Below are 25,900 nucleotides of genomic sequence, written 5' to 3'. Positions count from 1 at the left end.
AATACAGAACGAATTTCGTCGTCTAAATTGTTGTCTTTATTTCAGGCAGCACACCATAGCCATTTTTGTTTTTTACAACACTGCGTCTCTGTCGTCCTTTTCCACCATATTGCTCCGTCCACCCTGTCGACGCGCTTTCCCGCCTTTAAACGTGTAATTGTTGAATTTGTTCTTACCAACATCGTCGTTTCCGACTATCCGCCGTCGTCTGCCCCGGTTGGCGTGTTGTTTTCTGGCAATTTTCGTCGTTTTAGTGAGCGTTTGGGCGCCATGGCTCTGGTGCGCTTTCCTGTTGATGCAGCTCGCTTGCCTCCTCTGTTGCGTGTGTCTTTCTTCTCCGCCTCCCGACCAGCTCATATCCTTCGCGGGCTCTGCCCACTTTTTGCCTCGCAACGTAAGCGAAGCTCCACTTCCTCCCCGCCTAGTTGACGGCAATAGCAATGGCCGCCATTTAAGCGCTAATGTCGTCGTCTTGTTGTTTCCTGACACGACAGAAGAAACAGTCGCACACGTTGTCCGTACTTATTTTTATATCAAATAAAATGATACAGCTAGCTTTGGTTATTGATAATGCCACCCATTCAAACAAAATGAAACATTTAACTGAAGATTACATCCGTTTTTTCTTTAGGTTTGAATGTGAAAATTCACTATTGCCTGGATTTGAGCTCCAAACGATTTAATTTTTAAGAAGAACTTGGTCAGGTTAAGTTAGTTAGTTAGTTTGTTAGTTTGTTTGTTTTCCCTCATTCAGCCAGATTATCATACTTAAAGATATTTTTATACTTTGACTTTTGTCACTATAAAAATGCATTGTAAAAATGGACAGCAATACAGAAAGATGGATTATAAACATAGTGGTATAAACTATAAACGAATGAAAACCCAGCAGAATTTTCTTCAGATTTGCCTTGTCTCTTCATGCACAATACAAGTTGGATTGATTGATTGATTGATTGATTGATTGATTGATTGATTGATTGATTGATTGATTGATTGATTGATTGATTGATTGCACCACAAGACACTGTTTGGTTTGAACTATAAGTAACCAATAAGGTAATTAGCAAAAGCTGCCTCACGTTATAGTCTCATAGTTACAGGCAAGAAAAACAATTCTCAACACGGTCCCTCGTATTCGTCTTATTATTCATCACCATTTTAATCAAATTTGTTATTATACATTCAGCGGTGACATCATCTAAATCTCGCTAACTGGCAGTTCAGTCAATGCAGCCTTTGTTGGCTGCTTTGTGGCGCCTGTGCTATGCACTCCACCCCCATTGGGAGCCAATGAGATGATGTACGCTGCGGCGCATGCCCATTGCAGGAGGAAGACATCTTAAAAAAGATCATCCGCCTGGCAACAGCAGCGGCCTGCAAAAATGTGGCCAGTGTAAGATGAGCCAACACTGTGGCCAGCAAAACTGGTTTATAGGGGGAAGGGAATAAGTACACACGTACCAAAGGTGTCAGCCTTGGTGTCAATGCATTCTGACACTGATGTAAAGCGACTCTACTCATAAAGGTAGACATTACGTGGATAGAAGAAGTCTTCACACCCTAATTCCAATGCCTGGGTTTTGTGGTTTTTAAAAAGAAACTGTCACTAAGATAAATAACATCAAAATGTTTCCTGACGTACAATTAATACAAAAATGCAAAACCAAATGACAAATCATTGCAAAAGTGTGCACATCCTATTATTACTGGCTGTGTTCCGATTCATCCAATCACATTGATACTCATGTTAAATGGGATTCTGCTGTGGTTTTGTATTCCGTTAATGTTGCGGAATTATGGCTACAAAGTTCAGCCTTGGTTGCATCATATTCTAACAGCCATCCTCAGTTTTAAGAGGGCGTGCACACGTTTTAGTCTCTCAGACCAAACAAATTACATCTGAGCAGCCTTGTGCAGATATTTGTGTTTAGCATTGTTGTATTAATCCTGGAAGCAAAGATGACGTGTAATTTGTACGCAGAAAATTACAGCTGCTGTTGTGCATGTGAAGGTGTGCCCTGCAAAAACAGCCCAAACAGGATTACTACATTCATTGGCTTAACGTTTCTAAAAACTCCCCACCTTGCACCACGTTACATCGGTTTCTTATAACATCTTACCTGGCGTGACAAGTGTTCATTTGCAAGACGCTTTAGGAGCAGCTTCTTTCAACCTGTCAAAAAGAATTCTTGTCATCACATTTCACTCAAAACAGCATGTCTCATGTCTTAACCAATAATTAATAATAGGTTCAATAATCTTCAAAACGATTAGAATTGTCAAACGTGATCATGGAACTGTGTGCACAAAGGTCACACTGTCCTATCGGTAGCTCCTCCTTAGGCAATGGTTGCATCCTATTATAACAAATGGCCTCCAACCAGAACATACTTCGTGGAAAGGCAACAGTCAAATGACGTCTGTTGTTGTTTTGTGCTGCCACCTGGTGGGCATTACAAATATTGCAACAAAGACGACTCGGTCGATCAGCAAGCTCGCAATGGAAACGAAACGAACAAGATGTGCCTTTCACTTGCAAACTAAGCAGTACATTTTAAAAAACAGATTAGTTATCAAATTGCAGCATTTTATTCAAAAGGACTACATAGGCTAAATTTTGTAATTTGGTCAGATGTTGACGTCAAACGGGCAGTTGAATTCCGAGGCTAATTTAGTTCACATATTCGATTCATGACTGTGGACGTGTTCATTTAATAAACCTTTTTTTATTTGGTGGTGTGCCATGATATTTTTTGGGTGGTAGGGTGTTATGGAAATAACAGTATTCCATTCAAAAGATTAAATCTTATCATTTAGATACAGCAGATTAAACCAGTGACGTCAGCCGTAGACATTGCCAATTCCGAGTTTGTCAGGAAGGCGTCACTGGATTTCTACATCCCACATGAGCAACAAGAGGGGGCTGGTCCATTGAGCGCTTCCGGAGGGGGTGGATAATCCCAATCCAAGGTATTGCCTTCAATTTGCCTCAAGGGACCCGCTTCACAGAATCAAATGCAAGTTGAAAACAAAATCTTTTAATTCATTGTAGATTTGCACTACAGTCGAGATGTTATTTTGTGTCTTTCGTTTTCTTTATTTTGTAAAATAGCAAAACGTCAGAGCAACCTGTAGTCAACAATGTGACAGCTGTTGTTGCGAACGTGACGTTTTTGGAGAGGAACTATAAAGTGGATCCGTTTTGGCTTCAATGGCGACCTTCTATTTAGCTCTAACTTTAATCGCGGCGGCGTTCTGGAGCGTCGAAGGCGAGCCCCGAAGTCTGCCTTCTCTCGCCTCGCCCCCGAACGCGACGTCGGCCGCCGCGGCATCCGTTAACCTCCTCCAACATGATGACGGCGGCGGCGACAACGGCACCCGAGCGGCCGTCGGATCCCCGACTTCTTCCCTCATGACGCATCTACCCACGCTCAAAGTCATCGTCATTTGCACCTGCGTGTTGACCGGGGCTCTCATCACCTGCCTGCTCTTCAAAGTGGTCAGGTAAGCAAGGGCAAGTGCGGAATTTAGGGACAATCTTTGTACTGTTATTCCAAATTCCCTGCATGAGCGTGCAAACACAAGCGTCTGTTTGGCACCTCATGATTTGAGAGTTTGTTTGCGTGAAATGTCTTTTGACCCAATTTGGAGCATGTGATTGTGTTCAATTCTGCGAAAAGTCAAGGTCTGTTTTATCATCTTCTATCAGAGGCAGTCGAACTGGATCACTTTGAAACTAGGGATGCATACAAAACAGCTTTTTCTGTTATCGTGCAGGAGGATAATTATTTGACCTGACATTTTTGTAGGGTTAGACACAATGTAGAAGTAATCAAATGTGCATTTTATTCGGTGGAACAAATAATTGTGGGTAATGCTTGGTGGAGAAATCCTTGTTGACGAACAGTGACGAGACTTTTTCTTAGTAGTTGCTCACTACTGGAATACAGCTAAAGACAGATTTGGGCCCTTAAAAAAAATCAGCAGGGGATTAATTTACTTCCCTCGCTGTCAATTCAAAATTTTACCCCGTAAAAATGTTGAAATATTGTCTTTTAATTGCTAATTACTCTTTTTTTTTTTTTTTTTTACAGATCTGGGAGGAGAATCAGGAAAACCCGCAAGTATGACATCATCACGACCCCCGCAGAGCGAGTGGAGATGGCTCCCCTCAACGACGAAAACGACGACGAGGACGACTCGACTCTGTTTGACGTCAGTTACAGGTTTGCTCTTTAAAATATTTGCTTTGGGTACAGCAAATAATAAACAATAATATTATATCTATTGACGGGCGATGCTAGCAAAGTGCCGCGCAGTGTGATCGGCAACATGCTATAATCTTTCTATAATCTCATCTAATCAACTTGATTAGAACTGTCCGAGTGTGACCCAATTGACTTTTGGTGCTATACAAATGCGCTTCATGGACTGTTTTGAAGGGAACCGAAAAAGCGAAACGCTCATGCAGCGAAACTTGTTATACAGAAGCGGCTGCGATGGGATGTTGACACAAGGTTTCACCCTTCCGTCCTTCCCATTGTTGCTTGGTGTGTGGGCGCTTCCTCAAAAGGAAGATCCGGCGTCCTGTTGACGCCATCCTTGTCCAAACTCACTTTGCTTTTCTATCACACGTCCAGTGATGGCGGTCTTTCTGCTTTCTCGCAGGTGAATTGGCCACCGAGCAAAATGTGACCACCTTCTCCTTTTGGATGGACCCGTGCAGCGCCTCGTCTTTGGTCTTTTGTTAACGCCTCTTGTTGAATGGTCTCGCACGAATGGAAATGTTGTTGTTCATCTGCATTTTTCACACTGGCTTAGTCATATCTGATCTGGACCTGCGAGCCACATTGTGCACATTTGTAAATTTGGACTTGACTTCCATAGCAAATACGTCCACAGTACTAACTTTAGTGCACTCTTATTAAAAGATGAGCCTCTATATTATTATTTTTTTTTTTATCTGTGAACTAATTTGCTGCTATCTCGGTTCTAGAGTATCTGAAGAATAATATGCTATATTTGTGTCTTACCATTTATATATTTTTTGTTGTTACGACCAAATCAAGACTGAGTGTCTTCTCTTTGTATTTTGAATTCAAACATTAGCAATTATTTTTGCTCATAGAATGACGTGATTTTTGACATATGAAGGCAAAAGAAAACCTCACTGAAATTTCACCAAATCTGATTTTTCTGATTTTCCTCATCCTGTGAAGCAGTCAGCAATTTCATAAACTCCACATTGAAGATTTTGAAAATATTTGGACAGAATCGTCTGCTACCTATAATTCTTGGTTATAATAATTGTGAGCTATTTGAAGAGTGTCGTTAATTTTGTAAACGGGCTTTAATGGCATCCCTGCTTAGTTGCAATAAAAGTTTGAAATATTGCCACAGTGGCCTCCTTTGTTTCCCTTTGTGAAATAAAAACACCTGTTTCAACTCTTGTCACGTTAAGATTTTTTTTTGCATCACAAAAATACATTCATATTGTCGTAAATAAACATTGAAATGTCCTTGAGTCAAAGAACCAGAAAATCAATATACAATTGATGTGGTTGAATATGACACATTAGGGGACGCAAGTCTGAGAAGATAGACCTTGTACATTCATTTAAAAAAAATACATTCTCAGCATTGCATTGAAAGCTAGTGTTCTTTGCAATCTTTTCACTAAGTTGACTCTTGCAAGTCTGTGCAAACACGACTGTGTGGCCAGCTGCTACACTTCTACTTTGTTTCTCATCGGGAGGGGGGAGGGCAATCAAATAGTACATTTTCCCCTTTCTTCATTTGCCTCCGCAGGCTATGCAACATGAATCTTGAATCGAATAAAGGATGCCCTTATACTTGTGTTTAATGAGTTAAGATGGATTTTCAGTAGTGGCTTGTGGGCTCCCTCTAATGGTGGACCAGGGAAATAAATCTCAGGCCAAGTCCAGTTCAGTTGTATTTAACTTGTAAAGTTGATTTTCTGCCTTTTAGTCACACAACCAGGTTCTTTTTGTTTTACCTCAAGGTCATCAGGCCTCTTCTTTGAGCTTCGAAAGTCCTCTTGATCTTCAAACCACTTCACGTGGCTATACTACCATTTAGATGGTCAAATGCGTTCATCTCATCTTCCGTTAGGTTCAATAGTGGAATTATTTTCTTATACTCAGACTTCTTTGGGAACTTCTTAATCTTCTAAATCAGGTTGAGGAACCCTGGTCCTGTGAGAGCCGAATCCTGCCTGATCATTTGAATCAGGTGTATTGCGGCTGGGAAACGGGTAGATTGGGGTTCCCCGGGTTCCCCGCCCACCCCTGTGCTAATCGCTTCAGGTGACGTAACTGCAGTCAAATTACTTCTTCATTCATGTTCAAAAGATTGTTATGATGCTGTTCCTGAAAATAAAATGTAAGTCTCATTTTCATGCACAATTTAGGCTTACTATGTTGGTGAATGATGGTCACGGTGATATCTTGGGTGGAGAACCAAGTTTTTTTTTTTAGAACCATTGTCTTCTCAATGTTGTTACCGCAGTCAAAAGCTGCTTTGTAAATTGAAGGTCAAAAAGCTTGCGAACAAAGTGGAGTCCCACAGCAATTACAGAAAACAAAATGTACAAAAGCAAGCTGACGTGAGCGTAGCCTGCATGGTCAGTGTTTCCATGGTGATATTCCACCGGCTACTCGCTCGGGAGCTCGGCAGTTGGCAGTGTGAAGCCGCAGCGCCCCCTGTCGGTGTAAGGCGCTAAGCGTCCGAAACTCCAGCGGCATGGTGTGCGGGCTGGAACTGGACGTGTACTCGTATTTGAGAGAGTCATAGTAGTGGTACTTGACCGCCTTGCCCGCCGGGTCGCGTAAGAAGGGCCAGAAGCCGTAAAGATGGATCTCCTCGCAGAAGCGGGTCGCCAGCGTGTACATGAGGAGCCCTGTGGTCGGACGCTTGATGTGGACCTGATTGGTCAGCCAGTAGCTGCAAACAAAGAAAGCAAATTATCATATTTTATTATATTTTCTTTATTTGAATTTATTTATTTATTTATCTATTTGCAAATAAAAATGAAATTCACTGGTAGATTTTGCAGACGGTATAAGGTCTGCTATGCTTTGCAGCCGAGATGTTCGTTTCATTAATGAGAACTCTTGGCATTTGGTTGCACTCTAAGCTTTTTTTGTGCACTCGGAACATAATAGCTGATGCTTGCTGAAAAACGACAAGGTTGGCGAAGCACTCATTTCACAGCTTTATATAAAAATAAAAAAAAGCAAAGGCCTTTGTTTCCGTCAGCGAGAACATGGAGTGAAAACGCTGAGCACACACACACACGGTTAATGGCAGAAGTGGCGGCGCGCTTGTTAGCCAACCCATGGAAAATGGGATCATTTGCTCCCTGACCAGAGGTGTTTCTTTTTTAATGAGGGAGAAAAAAGGAAAGAAGCAACAGTAATGTGAAAAAAAGGCAGCCGACGGTGGATTGAAATGCTTCAAGGAAACGTACGAGCAGCTTGAAACAAAATCAAGGAAAATAATCATAATAGAGACAAAACCACAAAAGCTCGCTCATTATTTGTGATATTTGAAACGTCTTGCTGTCGGGCCGGCTGCACGCAGGAAATCGATAAATTCACATTTTGCTCAGATGGGAGCTAATGAAATGCTGACTGTGGATCAGTCGCCAAAGGTCACAGCTGTTGCACTCGGAAGACCCAATTAAAGGAATAACTTTGGCATTTTTCAACGTAAGAAATGAGAAGACGACCAAGATCACATTGCAGCACTTTTGATCAATACGGTCAAGCACCGCCAGTCCGTCCGTTTCTCCTTCCGTATGTCCCTCGGCGGATTTTATTGGAACATCTTCCGCGTCATTTACCGAACGCCGCATCTCCGTATTTGCTGTTTTTGTGTCGATGCCAAAGCAATAAAAGTAGTACTTTGGCACAATCTGGCCTAACGGGCATTTCGTCAGCTTTAATTAACTGATAGTCTTTAATGTCTGCGCTCCTTGATTAAAAAGCAAAAGTTAACAATTGTGCAAAATTCCTCACCCTCTGACAGCGTGCAGCAGGCGCAGGGACGGGAAGGCGGTGCGCACGTCGGCCGTGTGGCGCAGGATGAGGCGCAGGGCCCACTCCACGCGATCCTCCCCCCCTTTGGCCATGAAGGCCGGGATCCACAGCACGCTGCCGCTCAGACTGCGAAGCCGCCGCACGAAGCGCTGGCGCCACTCCTCGTCCGCCAGGTCCCGGAAGGCCCGCTGCACCACCGAAGGGTTCATGGTCACCAGGTCGGTCCGACGACCCACGTCATGCGCGAATTCCTCCACTGGCGCCAGGTTGCACCTTCACACATCACGCTCGTCATTATTATGCCCAGCGTGTTGCTGAGTCATGACCTTTACTCATGAACATGCGGCAGGAGACAAGAGAAAAGACCCCCCCCCAAAACGCCCTGACGCTTTGGCAGATGAGAACGCTACCTCTGAGAGAGCGCATCTGAAATGCACTCGTGCAAAAAATAAAAAGTAAACTTCATGAATAATTGTGCTTTTAATCGCACTTTCTCTCCTGACGCTGGCTTTCAAACTTCTCGATGGAAAAAAAAGCGCTCCAAACCAGAATTAAAAGTGAGACGGGATTCTCAATTAAATTGGGAGGAGATAAAGCCAAAGCCAATTTGCTATTTCATTTCAATTACGGCCCACTCTAACTTGCAGGTTGCCTCACCAAGTGGAAATTTCCACACTTAACATGACAATGCAGTGAAAAAGGATCTTCAATTTGGACTTGGATTGGAAAGAAATGTCTCTAACGCAGGGATGACTGCATGCGGCTGACTTATTTTGCTTCCAAAGTTTTTTCTTTTTTTTTTTTTTTAAATGTTAGTTTTAGGTTGTAATACCGCCAATCACCACTAGATGGCATGCAGCGGATTTATTTTAGTTTCAAAATAAAAAAAAACATTTTTTTCGGTTGTATTACCGCCAATCACCACTAGATGGCAAGCACGTCATAATATGTCGCCAGAGTCAGTACCTGATGACAAAGTCGTGGGAGTCGATCTGGGAACCGCAGCTGCTGTTGAGCAGGATGCCCGAGTTGCCGACAACGGCGCACAGCCCGTAACGTTGATTCTTCATGGGCGACACGCTTGGCAAAAGCCGGTGGAGATTCTCAGAGATGTTGGTGGTGCTGTGGCGGTCAAAAACGTAGTGGACCACATCGCCGGGTCTCAGCGAGCCCTTCAGAATGGAGATGTCTCGCTCCGGGTCCAGGAATCTTAGCACGTTCTTCCTGCGGGGAAAAAAATATTGTTTGGCGATGATTTGAGCTTCGTCCTTTGCGATATCACGCTTCCATGTTGATGAAAGTGGAAGTGATGAGGTACCTGATGATCTTGGAGAGGGTCCTGTTGAAGGTCCAGTCAGCTGTTGGCAACTTGGCGCTATTATTGTAGGCTGGCTGAAGGAGATTCATCGCGGCTTGTTTCGGAGAGGTCGTGCTGTCCACGTGTGTCGTCGCTGTCGTTCTACATATGCACACAAGATTTTTTTTTTTTTAAACTTCAATAAGTATTGGAAATGGTCAAACTACCAGAGACTAGTTTGACATGAGAAGCTAAACATTAGCTTAATGCTAATCACAATTGCAAAACACCTTCAACGCGCTAACAAAACTAGCCTCAATATTTGATATTAATTGTGTGACATTTGAGGTCCTACAAGCCAAAACTTCAGATATATCACAACAAAATGAATTTCATCATCTTTATATGACAGTTGGGAATTTGATCAAAGTAATCTCAATGAGGATGCCGGCACATTCGCGGTTTGGCACTTGTGGATTGGAGAACAGCATTTTTTTTCCTCCCTCACAGGCCGGCCTGCAAATAGCAGCTGCCTCCTCCAAATCAAGTGTCAGCAGATATTCTGTGCGCAGTGAGAAGCGCCGGGCGGCTAATCGAGGCTGCCGATTGACAATTACGTCGAAGTGGCAACCAGATTCCCATCGGCCCGCTGCGTGCTTTCAATCGCATTCCGAGCAGGTGCGTTACAGACCTGCGTGCTTTCGGGAAGAGCCGCTTCATCTTTGAGCCGCCGCTATTTCTGAGAAGAAAAACAAAACAAGTATGATGAGGCATGTCTTGCGTTCCTAAGCCTGTAAGAACGAATGAAGGTGAAAGGCAGGAATGGAGCCGGTATTTTTAGACCTAGCCACCATGGGCCCCTTTGGTGATGAGTAGACATGCAATCACAATGGATCACATTAGCTAGATAAACGGAGACACATATATAATGCACATTTTCTCAAGAAAAGACAAAACAGTCTAATGCAGAGATGTCAAACTCATTTTTGTGGTGGGCCGCATCGTACTCATAGTTTCCCTAGGAGGGCCTGTTCAAATATTTTAAAAAGACGAATGGTAACCAAAATAGCAAGCAATATCTCAATTTTTTTTTAAAAGTGAAAACAATTTGTAATTTTAGTAATGACACAAAGTCGACGCAAAATTTGTCTTGCAGGCCACATAAAATTATGTGGCAGGCCATATCTGGCCCCCGGGCCTTGAGTTTGACACCTATGGTCTAATGTGATCCAATAATGGCTCTCATGTAACCAGTAAAAAGAAACGTGAGTCATTGAGCGAGCTAGCATACTTTAAACTGTAATTTGGCTGTCAGCCCAATAGCATAATTGCCTAAATTGCATTCATGGAGACTTTTTGTTGTTGTTGCATTTTTGAGAAAAACAAAATCTTAAATAAAATGAGCTACGATTTTATTTGCTAATGCACGAGCTGGCCGGAGCTCGCAGGAGGTAACACAATCTCCCCCGTCCTCCCCCTTTACCACCTCCATTGTTGTAATTGTATTAAGCTGCATTCAGCCTGTGGTCAAAGTGCTTCTTCTTCATCTTTTTTGTTCCCCTGTGACAAATCACAAGTCGATACGGGCACATTATGCGCTCCGAAACCAATCCTGAAAGCGAAATGAGAGCATCCCAATGAAGGCTTCTGCTAAATTAAGAATTGTTGCATGTGCTGCAAAATCAAAAGTGGGCCGTGTGTGTGTGTGTGTCACTGGGGCGATTGGCCCTGCACTGCTTAAAAATTCAATTACAGAGAAAAAAGAATGAAAGAGCAGCCTTTTCTTGTGCAGACTTGCCCTCCCTCCTTCCTTTCTTTCTTCCTGCGGGTGTAGCCCGATCCGATTCCACATGCAAGCTGCTGCAAGACAAATAGGCCAAGCCGTGCATGGGGACCCAGCCGGGCTCAATATCACCCACCGCCTCGCATATCCAAACAAACCACAAATAGCAAAGTATGTTTTTGTTTTGTTTTTTGAACTTCATGACCTTTCTTTTATAAAATACCAACAGCAATGAAAATGTGCTTTTGAGGGAAGAATAATGTATTTTCAAATATTCACTATTTCCTGAGATATTCACAAGAGGTAATCTCATCCAAGAGACCCAATGCTGCCATAGTTGGGGTTCATTTTTACTTTCCCGGCTGTATGGTCAAACCTGAATTGGCCAAGATTTTTCTCTACCCATTTTCATTTAAAAACAAAAAAACTGCACTGGCAGGTGCTCCTCGTTAAGAGCACCGTTGGCAACATTTCACGTTCAAAAACTTAAAAATGAAATTCTTTTTTTTTGGTGGCTGGAATGGATTCATCACATTTCCATTCATTTCAGTGGTGAAAGATGATTTGAGTTACAAACGGACAAATTAAAAACTGCTGTATTTTGACACAAGCGCTCACTTGTCAGTGGAACTCTGAATATTGAACACAATGGATGGAACACATGGGGGGGGGGGGAAGATGAGCATTTACTCACGAGGCTTCATGCTTTTCTCCTTGTTCCACTTGTGAGATATCATCAATGATGAGGAGAAGCACGAGTAGCGTGACAAAGAGGAAAAACAGCGTGCGTGATGTGGGCGTCATGATCCGGGCTTGGGGGACCGCCGCAAATCCGGCAGCTGGCATCCCCCCCGCGTTCACCTTCTTCTCCTTCGCATGTCGACCGACGTCTGTCCTCTCGAGTCTCGACTCTCGTGCGCTGTGTGTGTGTGTCTTTGTTGTGATCGGCGGACCCCTCCCACCCGTGCTGCAGTCCAATCTCAATGAGGCAAGCCCCCCTTCTCCTTCTCCGCCTTGTGTGTGCGTGCGCCTGCCTAAGTGCTAATTCCCTGGTCCAACTTTCAAAGCGGGCACCTCCAGAGGCGGTGTTGGGGGTGTGTGGGGGCGGTTCGATGATCTGGACCACATGCTGTCTTAAAGGCACAGGCGCCGTCCTCGTTACTATTTCTATGTAAAGACTGCGCTGCTTCACGATGGGCAGAATAAACAACAAATAATCTACTTAATTCTTTGAAAAAGTATTTTATTTCCAGAGCAAAATAAACGGCATAGAAAAAGAGTACGAAAAGGTCCAAACTAGAACTGCAGAGAGATCAGTAGCAACTCTTCACACGCCAGGAATAAATGGATGGTTTGCACGGGCGCGCACACGCACGCGGTCCTGTTGTGGATTTTTAGCTAGCACAGAACTAATGTGCGACATATTTGCTACTCTCACCGCAATCAGCCATTTGCTGTCGTAATATCTGACAGAGCGTTCTGGGCCCCTTCAAGATAAATATATTATCTCTTGCATTTTCAAATACACACAAAAATATGACTTTTCATCTCCTAATGCACTCCTTCGACTCATAATCTCATTGATACGATATATATATTATATATATAATATATATAATACACACACATATATATATGCTCCCTTATTAAGACAAATTAGGCTGATTAAACTGCTGTAAAAGCAAAGCCGCGTCGACATTGCCCACATTAGCACATCCGCCCCAAACGTGGATCCAGCATGAGAACGGCAACGTTTTCAAAAAGGTCCAAGAGGCCACGAGAAAGAGCAAAAAGTCCCGTTGGCTTGCGTGCGCTAAAACAACTTTTGTCTTCTCTGCAAATACACAAAGGTCGCGCAGGATACACGTTCAGAAAGGGTTTGCCTCGAGACAAAATTCGGAAAACAATTGGAAGTTTGCTAGGAAAAAGACGAGGACGTTATGAGCATTCGTAACATGGGCAACAGAATAAATAGATGGCCATTTTTCAAGACAAAATTTTGGCATTTCACTTGCCACAATTTCAGAAGACAAATCTAGACAAAAGTCACAACCTTACATAAAAGTCATCTTTCAAATTTATTCTAAAAGTTTTCAAAAGTATTCTTGGAAAATTCCAAATTTAATCTTGCAATATTTTATTTTATCTAGCTGAGCAACATTTTAACCTTATTCTTGTAAATTTTTCAACTTGTATTACTATTTCGAATTAGTTGTTGAAATAGTTTAAATTTATTCTTTGAACATTTCAAATATATACTTGTAAACTTTATTGCACGGGTCCGTAGAAAGCAAGTGCATTGAAGCTTAAAAAAGTAATCAACATTATTCTTGTAACATTTCAAATGAGGTTTGCAAGATTTCAGGAATTCTTAACGTTGAAAGCTCGTCATGGGAATTTGCAGGAATAAACCGAGGATTTATTCAAATTGAGTTAGTTACTTCTATTGATCTGCATTCATGGAGAGGCAGTCACAAAAAAAGGGTTGTAATTGCCTAAATGTGCCACAAGAGGGCAGCAAAACACCAGCTTTGTGGCGATTACAAACCTTTGGTAGGTTTTACAACAGTCGGGCTCAAGTCAAATGCCACCAGGTGGGGCCAGAATAAAACGGCTGACGTTTTCAGTGAATGACGGCAGTAAAGAAAAATAAATAGAACGACAAAAATCCCCCACTTTATCTTCCCATGGAAACTCGCCATGAAACTTAGCTTGGCTGTCCACTGAGCGAGCGTCAGTCACACCAGCAAAAATGACCCCTTGCCCGCTGAGGATGACCATGTCAGTGGCCGTGATATACGGCAAGGGACGATCAAGTTCCTCGGCCAAAAGCCCGAGCCTATAAAACGGACTCCATGTTTTCGCAATACTCGTGGTCCCCCAGGTTGTATATGAACTGCGTCCGGTCCACTTTGGGAGCCTCCGAGAGCGACGGGTAGAAGTCGCCGGGCGCCATGTTGGCCTCGTGGCTCTTGATGTAGGTGTTGTAGTTGCGGCGCAGGCAGTACCAGGTGGTGGCGTACAGGAGGAAGGCCACCACCTTCAGGACGATGGCCAGGCTCACGTAGAGGCGGCGATACGACAGGTTGTCGTACAGCAGGCACGCGCCTTTGTCGCCGCAGTCCGAGCTCCAGAACAGGCACGTGGAGTCGATGGCCGCCCCGAAGATCAGGGGAGGCGGGATGAAGCCTGGGGGAACCAACACATTTTTTTTTTTTTCAATCTCTGGCAGGCAAGCGGCAAAAAAAATCTCACCTAAGAGTCGCAGCAAAAGGAACAAGACGCCAAGCGCGTAGGACTTGAGCTCGGGAGTGACGGTCCTGATGAGGACGATGACGGAGGGCGTCTGGGCCATGGCGCCAACCAGGCTGCACACACAGATGATGCACAGGAAGACCAGGAAGGCTTCCTGGCAGCCAGCTGTCGGACATTTGCCCGCGACCGCCGTGGCCAGCTCGCTGTCGGAGGAGACGCAGGCGCAGCCGCTAAGGTTCTGCGTGCAGGAAGAAATAAAATAAAATTAGAAGAATGTGCTATTTTGGATGGAGCCTTTTTTTGGCAGATGTTCACGAGTTTGTGCAATCAAGTGTGAGCCACCTGATCTTGGTTGCGCGTGCATCCGGCGAAGCAGGCCGACAGGTAGGTGACTCCGTTGGAGCCGCACACGGGGCTGATGGACGACGTGAAGCAGTTGCACTGACTGATGCACGCCGCTTCTGGCTTCTTGCCCACCTGCAGCGTGCTGCGCACACACACACAACACGGTCGCCCGCTCAAAAACAAACTGCCGGTAAAAACAACAACAGGCCAAAATCCAAAAAGCCTGACAAGACGCGAGCCAAGCAGTCATCGAGTCGACGCTTGGCCGCATTTGTATTCCGTGAGGGTCGCTCCCAGCACAGCCAATCTATTTTTTTCCCTTTTTGATGTGCTCAAGAAGGCAACAGGAAAATAGTTTCAATAAAATATCAAGCAGTTGTGGCCTGCAGTGACGATAAGCATTTTTATTGACACGTTCAGACTGCAATTAAAGGGTTCAAACCTGAGAGGCCGCCAGAAAAGAAAATTGACCTGTTTGGTATTTTTTGGTGGGCTGGACTAGCCTTAGCTAGTTGGAGATTTATTCTGAACAGTACAATGTTCTCAATTGCCACAAGATGCCGCCAACTAACAGAAAATGGAAACGAAGGCGGCACACCGGGCCTTACTTGTTGCCGTACATGACGGTGACGCCGGCCACGGCGCCCGTGTCACAGCCCAGGAAGAGGAAGGAGACGTAGCAGGCGGTGGAGACCAGGTTGACCAGCATGGCCATGCGGATGGCGCCCAGCGCCGACAGGTTGAGCTTCTTCACCAGCAGGCCTCCCATGAAGATGCCCAGGCAGGCGCACGGGATGGCCGTCATACCTGCGCAGCCACGCCGGTTACACGCCGCCGTCACGTCGCCGTCACGCCGCCATTTTGCTTTTCGAGCACAGACCTAGCAGCTGGTTGGCCGAGGTGGTGGTGAGGTTGAACTGCTGCTCCAAGTATTTGCCCAAAAAGGCGGCAAAGCCGGCCACCACGGCGATTTCCATGCAGGCGGCCAGGATGATGCAGGTGAAGACCGGGTTGGACAGCAGGTGTTTGGTCACCTTGGGGATCACTGCGGAAGGGGGCGGGGCAAAGACGCAGCCATTTTTGTTTTGAGGAGGGAGGGGTTGCTCGCATGATAATGAACCAAATGCAGCCAAATGGAGTTAATGGCTTACTCTTTAAACACTTTTTGTTTTCCCATCTCGTCAGCTCAATATTTGCTTAAGAAGTGACATGATATGAAAAAAAAAAGGCTCACCCCGGAGTTGCTGGCAGCAGGTGGGGCTGTCGGACGGCCGACTGTCGCCGGCGGCACCATTGCTGGTCTTGGGGACGTCGGCGCCGGGAGACAGAGGAGCCGAGGCCAGCATGGCCCGCTCGCCGTCGGCGGCCTCGTCCCGCTCCTTGGTGGGCAGCGACTGGGGGAAGCCGAACATCAGCAGTGCCGAGCAGAAGAGTAAGACACCGCACAGGAGAAAGCCCGCCCACCAGGCGCCGATCCAGCGCGGGTCTTCCGGGGTGATGCCCAGCTTTTCTGTCGGCACGAGCGGCACCGGGTCACATGGGGCCATGCCATCGCGCGTGCGCCACGAGGGCACTCACCTGTGTCGATGAAGATGGCATCCACGTAGAATTTGGTGCAGACGGAGCCCAGGATGAAGCCGCAGGCGGGCCCGAAGACCAGTGTAGAAAAGAGGATTCCTGCACGCAAAAAGAGCCCACACATCAATTTGAAAGCGGACATTGCGCGCAAAATGGAGCTTTTAGCGCCTTTGCTAGCTTAACGCTGACACAAAACATTGACGCGTTAACAAAATGAGCAAAATTGATTCAGATTTTGAACGTTTTAGTTTGTGAAAATAAAATAAGAGGTCTCTTATTGAACCCGAAAATATGTTTGGGATTTAATTACCAATTTATTACCATAAAGGCTGTTCAGTGAGCATAGAATGAATAAATTAACAACTACTTGATGAGATTATCCAGCCCGGACTTTTTGTCATCGCTCTCATCTTGGCGTGCAGTTGAAACTTGTGGTTACCAGCAACGCGTACACAGAAATGACACCAAAAAAACCCAAAGGCCTCTTCCTTTTAGCTAACTGTTCCGGTTTCAGAAGGGGAAGAGAAGCACCTCCACACGTTCGAGAGCGCCAAGTCGGCGTGTGACTCGACCGAACGCTTTCTTAGCAAGCGGACGTTGCCGTGGCGTAGCAACGCACACACACACACACACACACACACACACACACACACACACACACACACACACACACACACACACACACACACACACACACACACACACACACACACACACACACACACACACACACACACACACACACACACACACACACACACACACACACACCCACACACCCACACACCCACACACCCACACACACACACACGTGTGCAAGAGGCGTGGCCTGGCCCTTGCGGCGCTGCCATTAGCGGAAACTCATTTGTTCATGTTGTCGTCAAGCAGCCCTGCAAATGATCCTCCCATGGGGGAGAGGGGGGGGGCGCCAACGTCAGACCTAATTCAATAAGCGAGATCTGGTCTCCTGTTTTGGCCGCCATCTAATTTGTTTAGCGAGTAACAGGCCAAGGCAGCTGGCTTTGCCCTGCCGCATTTGAAACGGTCAACCTGACTCGGGGAAAAAAGGCAACAGGAGCTGCACTTGATGTCGTATTTGTCATCATGCAAAGATGGCTGCCATTGGGACGCTGAATGACCGTATCAAAGCGTGTGAAAATTCTAAATCCTGGAAAGCGGCACAGAACTGCCTTTTTTTTTTTTTTTAGTTTGGTAAGCGGCGTCTGAAACGTCAAGTGCATTCCGACCGCAGTTTATTTTGTGTTTTCGCCGCACAAAGCCAATTCATTCGTCTTCTCCAGTAATCCCGCTCAAATTGGCCGGTTAATCTGCCGAGCCAGACAAGACGCGGGCGGGCGGTCCACTTTCACAAGCGGGACCGCACAGTGACGACGGGCCATGGCGGCCACATGTCAAACGAACAAGTGGTATCTTTTGTGTGGCATCTTCAGAACTACAGAGGAGCGCCTAGGCCACGCGTGACCCTCCCGACTGAAGCACAATAAAAAAAGCGCTAGCACGAGTCGCCTTTTTTGACAAAACACAAACTGAAAGGGTGTCGGCTCCAAACACATGGTGATGTTATAGTTGTGCAAACGCCAAGCAACAGGCGGAAGGCACGCAAATGCCGTGGCAGCGGCGAGTCTCTTTGAATGACACACGCGAGATGAATGGCTGAGGATGCGCTGCAGGCATTTGACGGCAGCTCTCACCTGCCACGTCAAGTCGGCCGTGTTCCAAGCGACTTTGAGGGTTCATCTCGTGCTTAGACAACGTCTTTACATTCATTAGGCTAAGTCAAAATCATCAAAAGTATTGGGACGGGGACTGCGCAAAGATTATTCGGGCGGCTCAAACAGATGAATGGAATTTCCATTTGCGTCAATGCGGAAATATGATTTGAGTTGCTAGCAGGTCACCGAACAAATTCAATTGCAAAGTCACCACTGCACTTCAAATGATTAAAAATGACATTTCTACTAGCAACATGGTGTTGCTAAACATTTTGCATTTTTTCTTTTTTTTTTAATTCGAGATGCCTGCAGTGGCCCAATATTCCGAGCGGTGCTTTCCTGTCGGGCAACATAATCCTCTCACAACAAATCATCGCGTCGCGGCTGCGCCGTCTCCGATGGCGCGGCGACCCCGCCGATCGTGCGCCGTGGCAGCAGCAGCGGCGGCCCGTGACCTATATAACACGCTTAAAAAAGGCTCAACTCGCTCACGTTCGCCAGCCCGCAAAAAAGAACTTTGCGCGCTCACTTCTAATCAGGCCAAATTTGGCAAAACAAAACCTTGGGGAACTTTCGGTCGGGATATCGTCTCTCCCAAACAAACGCGAGACACGTTGGGGAAGTTCCTTAAATAAAAAGTGCAGCAGATGCTTTAGGAGATTTGGATTTCAAGTGTCAAGTGTAAAAGGGGATTTTACCGCTGCTGCATTTCCTGCTAGCCTTTTGCTGCGCTTTCAAGGAACCAATAGCGTGACGTCACTCTCTAACCAATCCTGACGTTAACAAATGAGTTTACCATCCTTCTTGTTTAGAATGTGCAAGAAAGACGTAGAAAAAAAAGAAAAAGGGAATCGATGTTAAATTGACATTTGTGTCACTTGAAAACCAGCTTCGTCCTTTTGTATAATTCAGACGCGGTGTCAAGCGAGCTGTCCCGTCCCGCAGCGAGACGACGAAAAGAAACGCAGACAGTTAAGGTCTGCGATGTCAACGCCGCTGAAAATACAGACGATTTTCGCGCTGAAGCTAAGCTAGAGCGTTGTGGAAATGACGAAGCGACCTATCACGAAAAGCAAAGCGCTTAGCAATGAGTTGGTCGGCCATGGAGGCCAATGCCATTAGGCTCCTTTAAATTGACCTGCGGCAACATAATCTGCTGAGTCCAATTAACCTCGTGTCAGGAAGTCCTGATTGACCTCAACGGATTGCCCAAGCACGTACAAGCACGTTTACCCAAAGGACTGGCCGAGATGATCCAAAGATGCGGAATTCCACATCTATTGGTATTCCCGCTCGAGATGTTTGCTCGGGGGCCGAGACGGAGACAGACACTGCGCGCATTGTTAGCCGGCCGCGTGGTGGGCGGCGCACGCAAACTTGTCGTCGGGATTGAGAAGACATCAAAATATTTTGCTCTTTTCTCCACAGAATCCGACTTAAACAAAAAAATTGTGTTAGGAGGCAACGTCAGCACGCGGCTTACGGCGAGGCCCGAAAAAGCCATTTTGGATCTAATCCTTCAAGATGACATTAGCGGGCGGCGAGTTTAAGTAGCTTAGCCAAACGCCCTGCTGCAGTTGGAGCACTTGAGCAGGAATCATGAAAAGACTCCCCAGAACCTTTTGTCAATGTGACGAGCAAAAACACGGCATTTGCTGACGATTTCTCGGCTGTTTAAAAATCCGAGAGCGGGCCGACATTAGCCGCCAGTCGCCGTCAAGCCGCTCTGGGTGCGTATCGTATATATTTATGCCGGCCAGCCGGGCTCCTGTGGGAAAAGCCAAAATTAGCAGTGGCCGTTGAAAGGTCAGAGAGCGCTGGGAATGGACGAACGGGCACATTTACTCGCTTGGTGCTCGTGAAAGAAAAAGCAGAAGGTGGGGAAGTCGGGAAAGGGCTTCCTGTTGCTGGGAAAGGTGTGAGGAGCTTGGACAGCAACAGGCAGGCAGACTTTGCCAGAAATGCTTTTGACTTGTCCCGGGCGGCAGAGTTGTTTTTCACAAGCCTTTGTGGTATGCACGCAAGGCCCCGCCCTGCCCACTGCCATCTCACACATGGGCAAGCCGCTTGGCATTCCTGCTGCACGCAGCAATTACAGCTCGCAAGCTGGTCTCGACTCGGGCCTCGGCTCTCACTGCACTTCGGACGAGGCGGGATGTGTCTCAGTCAAAAAACCTGGAGCCAGAAATGCAGCGGAACTGCCAAAATGCTGTCGTCTAAAAAAAAATAAAAAATAAAAATATGAAAAAAATAAAATAAAAAAATGAAAGATTTTAACAACAAAATATAAAAATTGAAAATAAAATAAAAAAATAAACAATTACAAAATAAAATAAAAATAATAAAAGTAGCTTTAAAGTTTCTGTCTCGTTTAAGTTAGCGACTGCTTATCCGACCGCATGTCCACACAAGCTAACGTTGCATTGCTATCAAGACATTATTGGAATATTATTGCCACAGCTCATCTGTTGGCTAACAGGTTAGTTGGCTTCCACGCAGCTGCTTAACCACAAAATAAACACATGATGGCTGACACCCACGTCACTCACCAGGCGACATCGGACGTGTCTCGCGTGCTTTTATTTATTTTAGCCTAGACGAAGGTTCGCTGCTGCAAATCGGAAAGTGCCAAGTAGCACACGTGCTAACGCGCCTGCCTGCCGTCTGCAAAGCATGTGTGAGCTTGTAAGCAAAAAAGTTGACTAGCTGCTCTCTATTTTCTCTCCAATTTTCTTCAAAGCGCTCCGAAAATCCTCTTCAAATGCCGTGCGAGGATGTAACATCAGTCAGATGACGACTGGATTAACTTTGATTGTTTGGAAATCCACCACAGCACACATCAGGTCTTTTTTTTTTTTTTTTTGCACGTTATCGTCGGGACGTATGCAAAAGCGACAGGAAAGAGACGCAAATGGTACGCGGCTATAGAATGCAAATAAAGCACACCTCGGGGAGGTGAAGGCAAATTTCAGACAATCTCCTCCATTCATGCGGCCTGGACCACATGACACGACTGCGGCGGCGGGATTAGGACCATCAGCTGAGCGCCACTCAATAGCGCATTGTTCCCCGCTCGCCGCTCACTTTTGCTGCAGCTTATCCGAGCGGGACAGGAGCCGGCGCCTGCCAAAATCCACACGCCCCCCCCCCACACACACACGTGTTTCCTTGTTGTTGAAGGGGGCGGGGCTTCTACGGATGTTTTTACCTTTCAGTACGGCTATGAAGGTGCTTTTCGCAGAAAATGGAACATCAAGGCTCACCTATGTAGAGAGACGAGTCTTTCTTCTTGACGTGGTCGTCGATGTAGGACACGCCCAGGGGCTGCACCGGCGTGGTCCCGATGCCGAGCAGCACCTGAGCGCCGATCAGCAGCAGGTACATCATGTTGGTGTTGGTCCTGTTTGCGCACACGGCGTCCTCAGCCATCTGGACGTCCTTGCCGCTGGCGTTGGAGCACACGTCACGCCCCACGTCCGTCCTCCACGTGTCGCCAATCTCGTACTGTTTGGTCAGAAACTCGGGCAGGGCCGAGAGGAGTGCGCCCAGCGCCATGATGATGCCGCCGCAGCCGATCAGACGGGGCCGATGGGCCTTGGCGCCGAAGTAGCTGACGAAGAGGATGAGCGCCAGGTTGCCGATTTCAAAGCTGCTGGCAATCACGCCCACGTCGGCGCTTTGCAGGTTGAAGCGCCGCTCCAGCGTGGTCAGCACGCTCACCTGAAAGACATAGCAGAAACAATGGCGTTTTTTTTTTTTTTTTTCCCAGCGGCCCTTCCATGGAATTGTGATCAAGTTTACTCATTTCCCGTGGAAGGTGCCAAGCCAGATGAGCAAACATATGCCTCAAGAAGATTTTTTTTTTTTTTATTGTGGGCGGTGGCGGGTGGAGCTTCCATGTGAACCACTGTGACACATCCAAACATTCCTCAGACTATTTTCAAATCAGTCCCAAATGGGCCTCCTCATTTTCCATTCCCCCACTGGCTCCTTGAAACTGTCTTCAGCGATGAGGGAAGAAAAGAAAAAAAATATCAACGAGCGCTTGTAGCATTGGAAGATTTATTTTTCCACTGATGTGATTGATGAGCATTTATTTTGGATGATCAGTCTCGGGTGCACGCAACTTCTCAACCGGTCATTTGGGTTAGCCACGTGACCCGAAAAGGGGAAGAAAATGGATGCTTTGATGGTTACAAACAAATCCTTTTGTTAAATTAGCTTCACTTAGGAGTGACACTGAGTTGAATGCGCTTTCACGTGCCCAGCCTGGTCAAATAAATAAATAAATAAGATAAATGGGTTAAATAAATGAATGAATGAATGAATGAATGAATGAATGTTGCGTGGCCAAGAGCCGATATTTGATTCTGACATGGTGTCGCAATACTAAAATTACATCTCTGAAGTTTTTTTTCTTTCAATATTTGGGTCAATAAAATCGGCTTTTTTCCCCCATCAAACACAATCTATCAAAAAATGAATACAATAGTTGGTACAGTTTAAATTCATAAATAAATTTGAACATTGATTGTTTGAATTCTCTTTAAGAAGTCACAGTGTTCCCCAGCACCCCCAAAACATTTTGAAGCTGTTACTGGGGACGTGTTGATGTCCAAGGGCGGAAAAAATTTAGACGTGTGACAATTTTCAAAGAAGTTGTTTTCACGGCTGCCCTCAAACAACTATGGCGTCTCATCAGAGTGCCTCGAGCCTGATCAACGAGTTGACGGAAAACCACAAAGTCTCTTCCCCCGGGGGGAGCGGCTTTTTTTCTCTCGCACTAGTTACAGGCTGCACTGGTTACTTCCAGTGACTTCAACATGCCTGTGCACTTCCACTGAGATGGAGCAGACAGCCTGCCCAGAGGCGAAACCAAACATGGAGGGGAGGGAGGAGAAAAAAAAAAATGTCCGCAGCTACGTCTCATCAAAAAAATTGTTTAACAAGTCGCATGGCAACAAAATAAACCTTGTGCTGGGATGTCCCATGACCTCACAGCGCCGGTCTTGTAATTTTTCAGACTCCAACAAGCAGGCAATTTTGCCAAATGATTCATAACAACTTGACTTTAACGACTTTAAAATAAAAGCATCTGAATACATTTGGATTTAAAGACACATTCTTTAAGACTGCTATTTTCTTGCTGTTCGGGCAGTTTGACCAAAAGCAATATAACGCAAGCTGGACGTATTGTTTGTGCACATTTGAGATGAAGACCAAAAAATACAACTAAATGAATGAAGTGAAAGAACTTTGATGGTGCTAATTGCACTCCTGCGACTTTTGGCTGCCATGTTCCACCGGCGCCCGGCGTGTTGATTAAGCGCCTGATGCTAATTATCAGCTCACACAAAAAATGGGCCGTCGTGATAGCTGGCCGGAATTGTCGCCGTGCTGGCTGGCAGCAAGCGCTTTTAGATCCCGTCAGCCAATTAGGGACTCTTACAGATAGCACGAGAAACTCACAAGGCAAAGCGTGTCGTGCCCGAGTTTTTCTTCCGGTGACAGTTATTGATGTGTATACATTTGAGAGACATTTCTGGGACAATCAATAAAATGCTGGCATCCTAAAGAAAGGCAGTTCATCTTGAGACACAAACACTTTGAGGTCATTGATTAGTTTGGCTCTTTCATTAAAGAAGGCAGCCAACATTTTTTTTGATGATTTCCACAGAAGGGACGACAGACGGCACACTCGGGAGGAAGGAACAATATTTAGTTTGGATGTTGCTGACATACAATTACTTTCAGTATCGGGTCCACCGATACTTAAGGCAAAAAAAAATCTGACGTCCTCCTTGGCAGTAGGTGGCGCTATACTGTCACACATCACCAAAACATCATCAGGAAATCTGTTCAAGATTTTTATATAACAAAAGTATCTGCATTGGTGAGTGAGAAAAGTAGTATCAGAACTTTACAGATTGTTGGCCTTGGAAAAAGGAGCCTAATAAGAAGCAAGCCGTATTCGGTGTGTTCAATTCTACCAGGTTTGAAAGGCTCCTTATGGAAAAACACCATTGCTGCCCATTTAACCAATACATTCTCCAGGCTGATCTTTTTAAAGTCTGTGTACGTTCCTGAAGTTCTTGTAAACAGTCTACATTCCCGCCGCTCCCTATTTCTGATGGTCTCGACTGTACACCGTATAATTTGCCTTTTTTCCTGCCTGCCTGGGTGAACCCTGCCGCCTGCGTACACGTCTCTGCCGTGAGCGTAAGTTTCCCATGCTCCTCGTTGGACAACGCCAAAGTTCTCCAAGCTCCTATTTTCGACGACACACTTTTCGCCACGCTATTTCACGCAGGGCGAGTTGGCGTCTCTCTGCTCTCTAATTTGACAGTAGTAGCTCCCCCGTGAGCAAGGTGCCCATCCACCAGCCGTGCAGTGGGAGCCTAGGTAAACTCACCAGGTACGCTCCGACGGTCCCCTGCGCCAACATGAGAGCACATTCCGAAATGAGGAATATCTTGATGTTTGAGAAGCAGGACGACTTCTTGCGGGGGTCGTCCACTTGCGGCATGTTGTCCCCGCTGCTCTGGTTCGACCCTCGCTGCTTCTTCACCTGCATGCCCACCAACTTCCAGCCAAAGCAGAAGCAGCAGAAACAACTCAGGGCGTCTACATCCGTGCACGAGAGCCGCCTCGTCGGAAGGTTTTACTCCCCCAACCCAAGAAAAATACAAAATAAAAAACCAAACCGTCGCTCCGGTCTACTCGAGGAAGCTGAGCGGCACACGTCCGAGCACCTTGTTGGCTCGCCTAAACATCGCTGGCTCCCTCCTCGTCGAAGGTGTGAGCTCCTCGAGGGTGCCACAAGACGAGCATAAGGTCGCAAAGTGTCCTCCGCGTGGAGGCTCGGCTCGGCTCGGCTCTCACATTCTCAACTCTTCTTCGGGACTGTGAATGTCTGTCTCCCCGCCCCCTTGGAGGCTCATACTCGGGACAGACAGGAGGTGAGGCGAGGCGAGGCGAGGCGAGGGCTCAGCGAGCTCTCTGGGACGTACCCCGTCACTTGGCCCAGGGGACAAGAGACACTTTTTGTTTGTTTATGTTTGTTGTTTTGATATAAAGAACTCTTATCGCAATAAAAGTAGTCATATAACATAGACGTATGACAAGATTTTTTTTTTTGGAAGAAGTCATTTTAGGGTGACAAAGACTAAGTAGTCACGGGAACATAATAGTGACGATTGGACGTGTAAAGCGTTCCGATGACGTCATAAAGACTCATTATTTCATACGACTTTTTTAACTCTGAATTTTTCAAACATGTATACAAATAAACAAAGGTATACATAAACCACTAAATAATTAAAACAAAAAATAAATTGAAATAATCGCACAAACGCATATAATGCTATTTCATCGTGACACTTGAATTTCACCCAGGTCATAAAAGTATACAGTATACACAGTGCACTTAAAAGTAGAGATGATGTCACCCTTTGTGGGAGAGTATAAATGATGAATGCTAGATGACCTGCTTGTTTTTTACAGGCGCCCCGGTGGAAGTGGTGTCCCGGTTCTTCACATGGGGGAAGAAAAAAAAAAAAACTCTGATGATGCTAGCAAAATCATAAGTCAGGTCAGTTCATATCGTGCTGGTTTCAAAATGAGTTAAGTACGCATATAATGCTAAATGACAGGGTTGTGAGAGACGTAGCACATAGACGGTCGTGGGCCACTTTCAAAACGACTGAAGTGTAACTCCGGATTATCCAGAGTTATCGTAAATACAGTGTGTGTTTACTTGCAGTGGACATTTGGGAAGGCCAGTCAGGTACTCCTGATGGCGCTGCCAGGAATGTTTGAATAGCCGCTCATTGTGTTTGTATTGTTT

General features: G+C 45.8%; 3 protein-coding genes across 5 annotated transcripts; 1 reads left to right on the top strand and 2 right to left on the bottom strand.

Annotated features, from left to right (window-relative positions):
- The first annotated feature begins 2,929 nt into the window (after positions 1-2,929).
- On the top strand, positions 2,930-5,163 carry fam174b (family with sequence similarity 174 member B). Its single transcript, XM_037253777.1, has 3 exons — positions 2,930-3,507; positions 4,098-4,229; positions 4,672-5,163. The coding sequence occupies exons 1-3, from the start codon at positions 3,215-3,217 to the stop codon at positions 4,673-4,675; spliced, it is 429 nt and encodes a 142-aa protein (XP_037109672.1). The 5' UTR covers positions 2,930-3,214; the 3' UTR covers positions 4,676-5,163.
- A 121-nt stretch (positions 5,164-5,284) lies between these two features.
- On the bottom strand, positions 5,285-12,222 carry st8sia2 (ST8 alpha-N-acetyl-neuraminide alpha-2,8-sialyltransferase 2). Of its 2 annotated transcripts, XM_037253671.1 has the most exons (6): positions 11,838-12,220; positions 10,052-10,099; positions 9,382-9,522; positions 9,030-9,287; positions 8,043-8,336; positions 5,285-6,966 (listed from the first exon to the last, which is right to left on the bottom strand). In XM_037253671.1, exons 1-6 carry the CDS (start codon positions 11,987-11,989, stop codon positions 6,648-6,650), a joined length of 1,212 nt encoding a protein of 403 aa, XP_037109566.1. In that variant the 5' UTR covers positions 11,990-12,220; the 3' UTR covers positions 5,285-6,647. The 2 variants fall into 2 exon arrangements, with proteins under 2 accessions (XP_037109566.1, XP_037109567.1); XM_037253672.1 differs by lacking the exon at positions 10,052-10,099 and having other exon boundaries at positions 11,838-12,222.
- A 147-nt stretch (positions 12,223-12,369) lies between these two features.
- Positions 12,370-25,013, bottom strand: slco3a1 (solute carrier organic anion transporter family, member 3A1). 2 transcript variants are annotated; one of them, XM_037253570.1, is made up of 10 exons: positions 24,467-25,013; positions 21,318-21,774; positions 16,322-16,420; positions 15,978-16,253; positions 15,624-15,788; positions 15,352-15,550; positions 14,741-14,885; positions 14,589-14,636; positions 14,399-14,511; positions 12,370-14,332 (listed from the first exon to the last, which is right to left on the bottom strand). In XM_037253570.1, exons 1-10 carry the CDS (start codon positions 24,626-24,628, stop codon positions 13,882-13,884), a joined length of 2,115 nt encoding a protein of 704 aa, XP_037109465.1. In that variant the 5' UTR covers positions 24,629-25,013; the 3' UTR covers positions 12,370-13,881. The 2 variants fall into 2 exon arrangements, with proteins under 2 accessions (XP_037109465.1, XP_037109467.1); XM_037253572.1 differs by having other exon boundaries at positions 14,399-14,636; positions 24,467-25,012.
- Between the last annotated feature and the right edge of the window lie 887 nt (positions 25,014-25,900).

Source organism: Syngnathus acus, chromosome 6, assembly GCF_901709675.1.
Source record: "Syngnathus acus chromosome 6, fSynAcu1.2, whole genome shotgun sequence".
In the NCBI taxonomy this organism is placed as follows: domain Eukaryota; kingdom Metazoa; phylum Chordata; class Actinopteri; order Syngnathiformes; family Syngnathidae; genus Syngnathus; species Syngnathus acus.
This window is presented reverse-complemented; position numbering and strand designations above follow the sequence as displayed.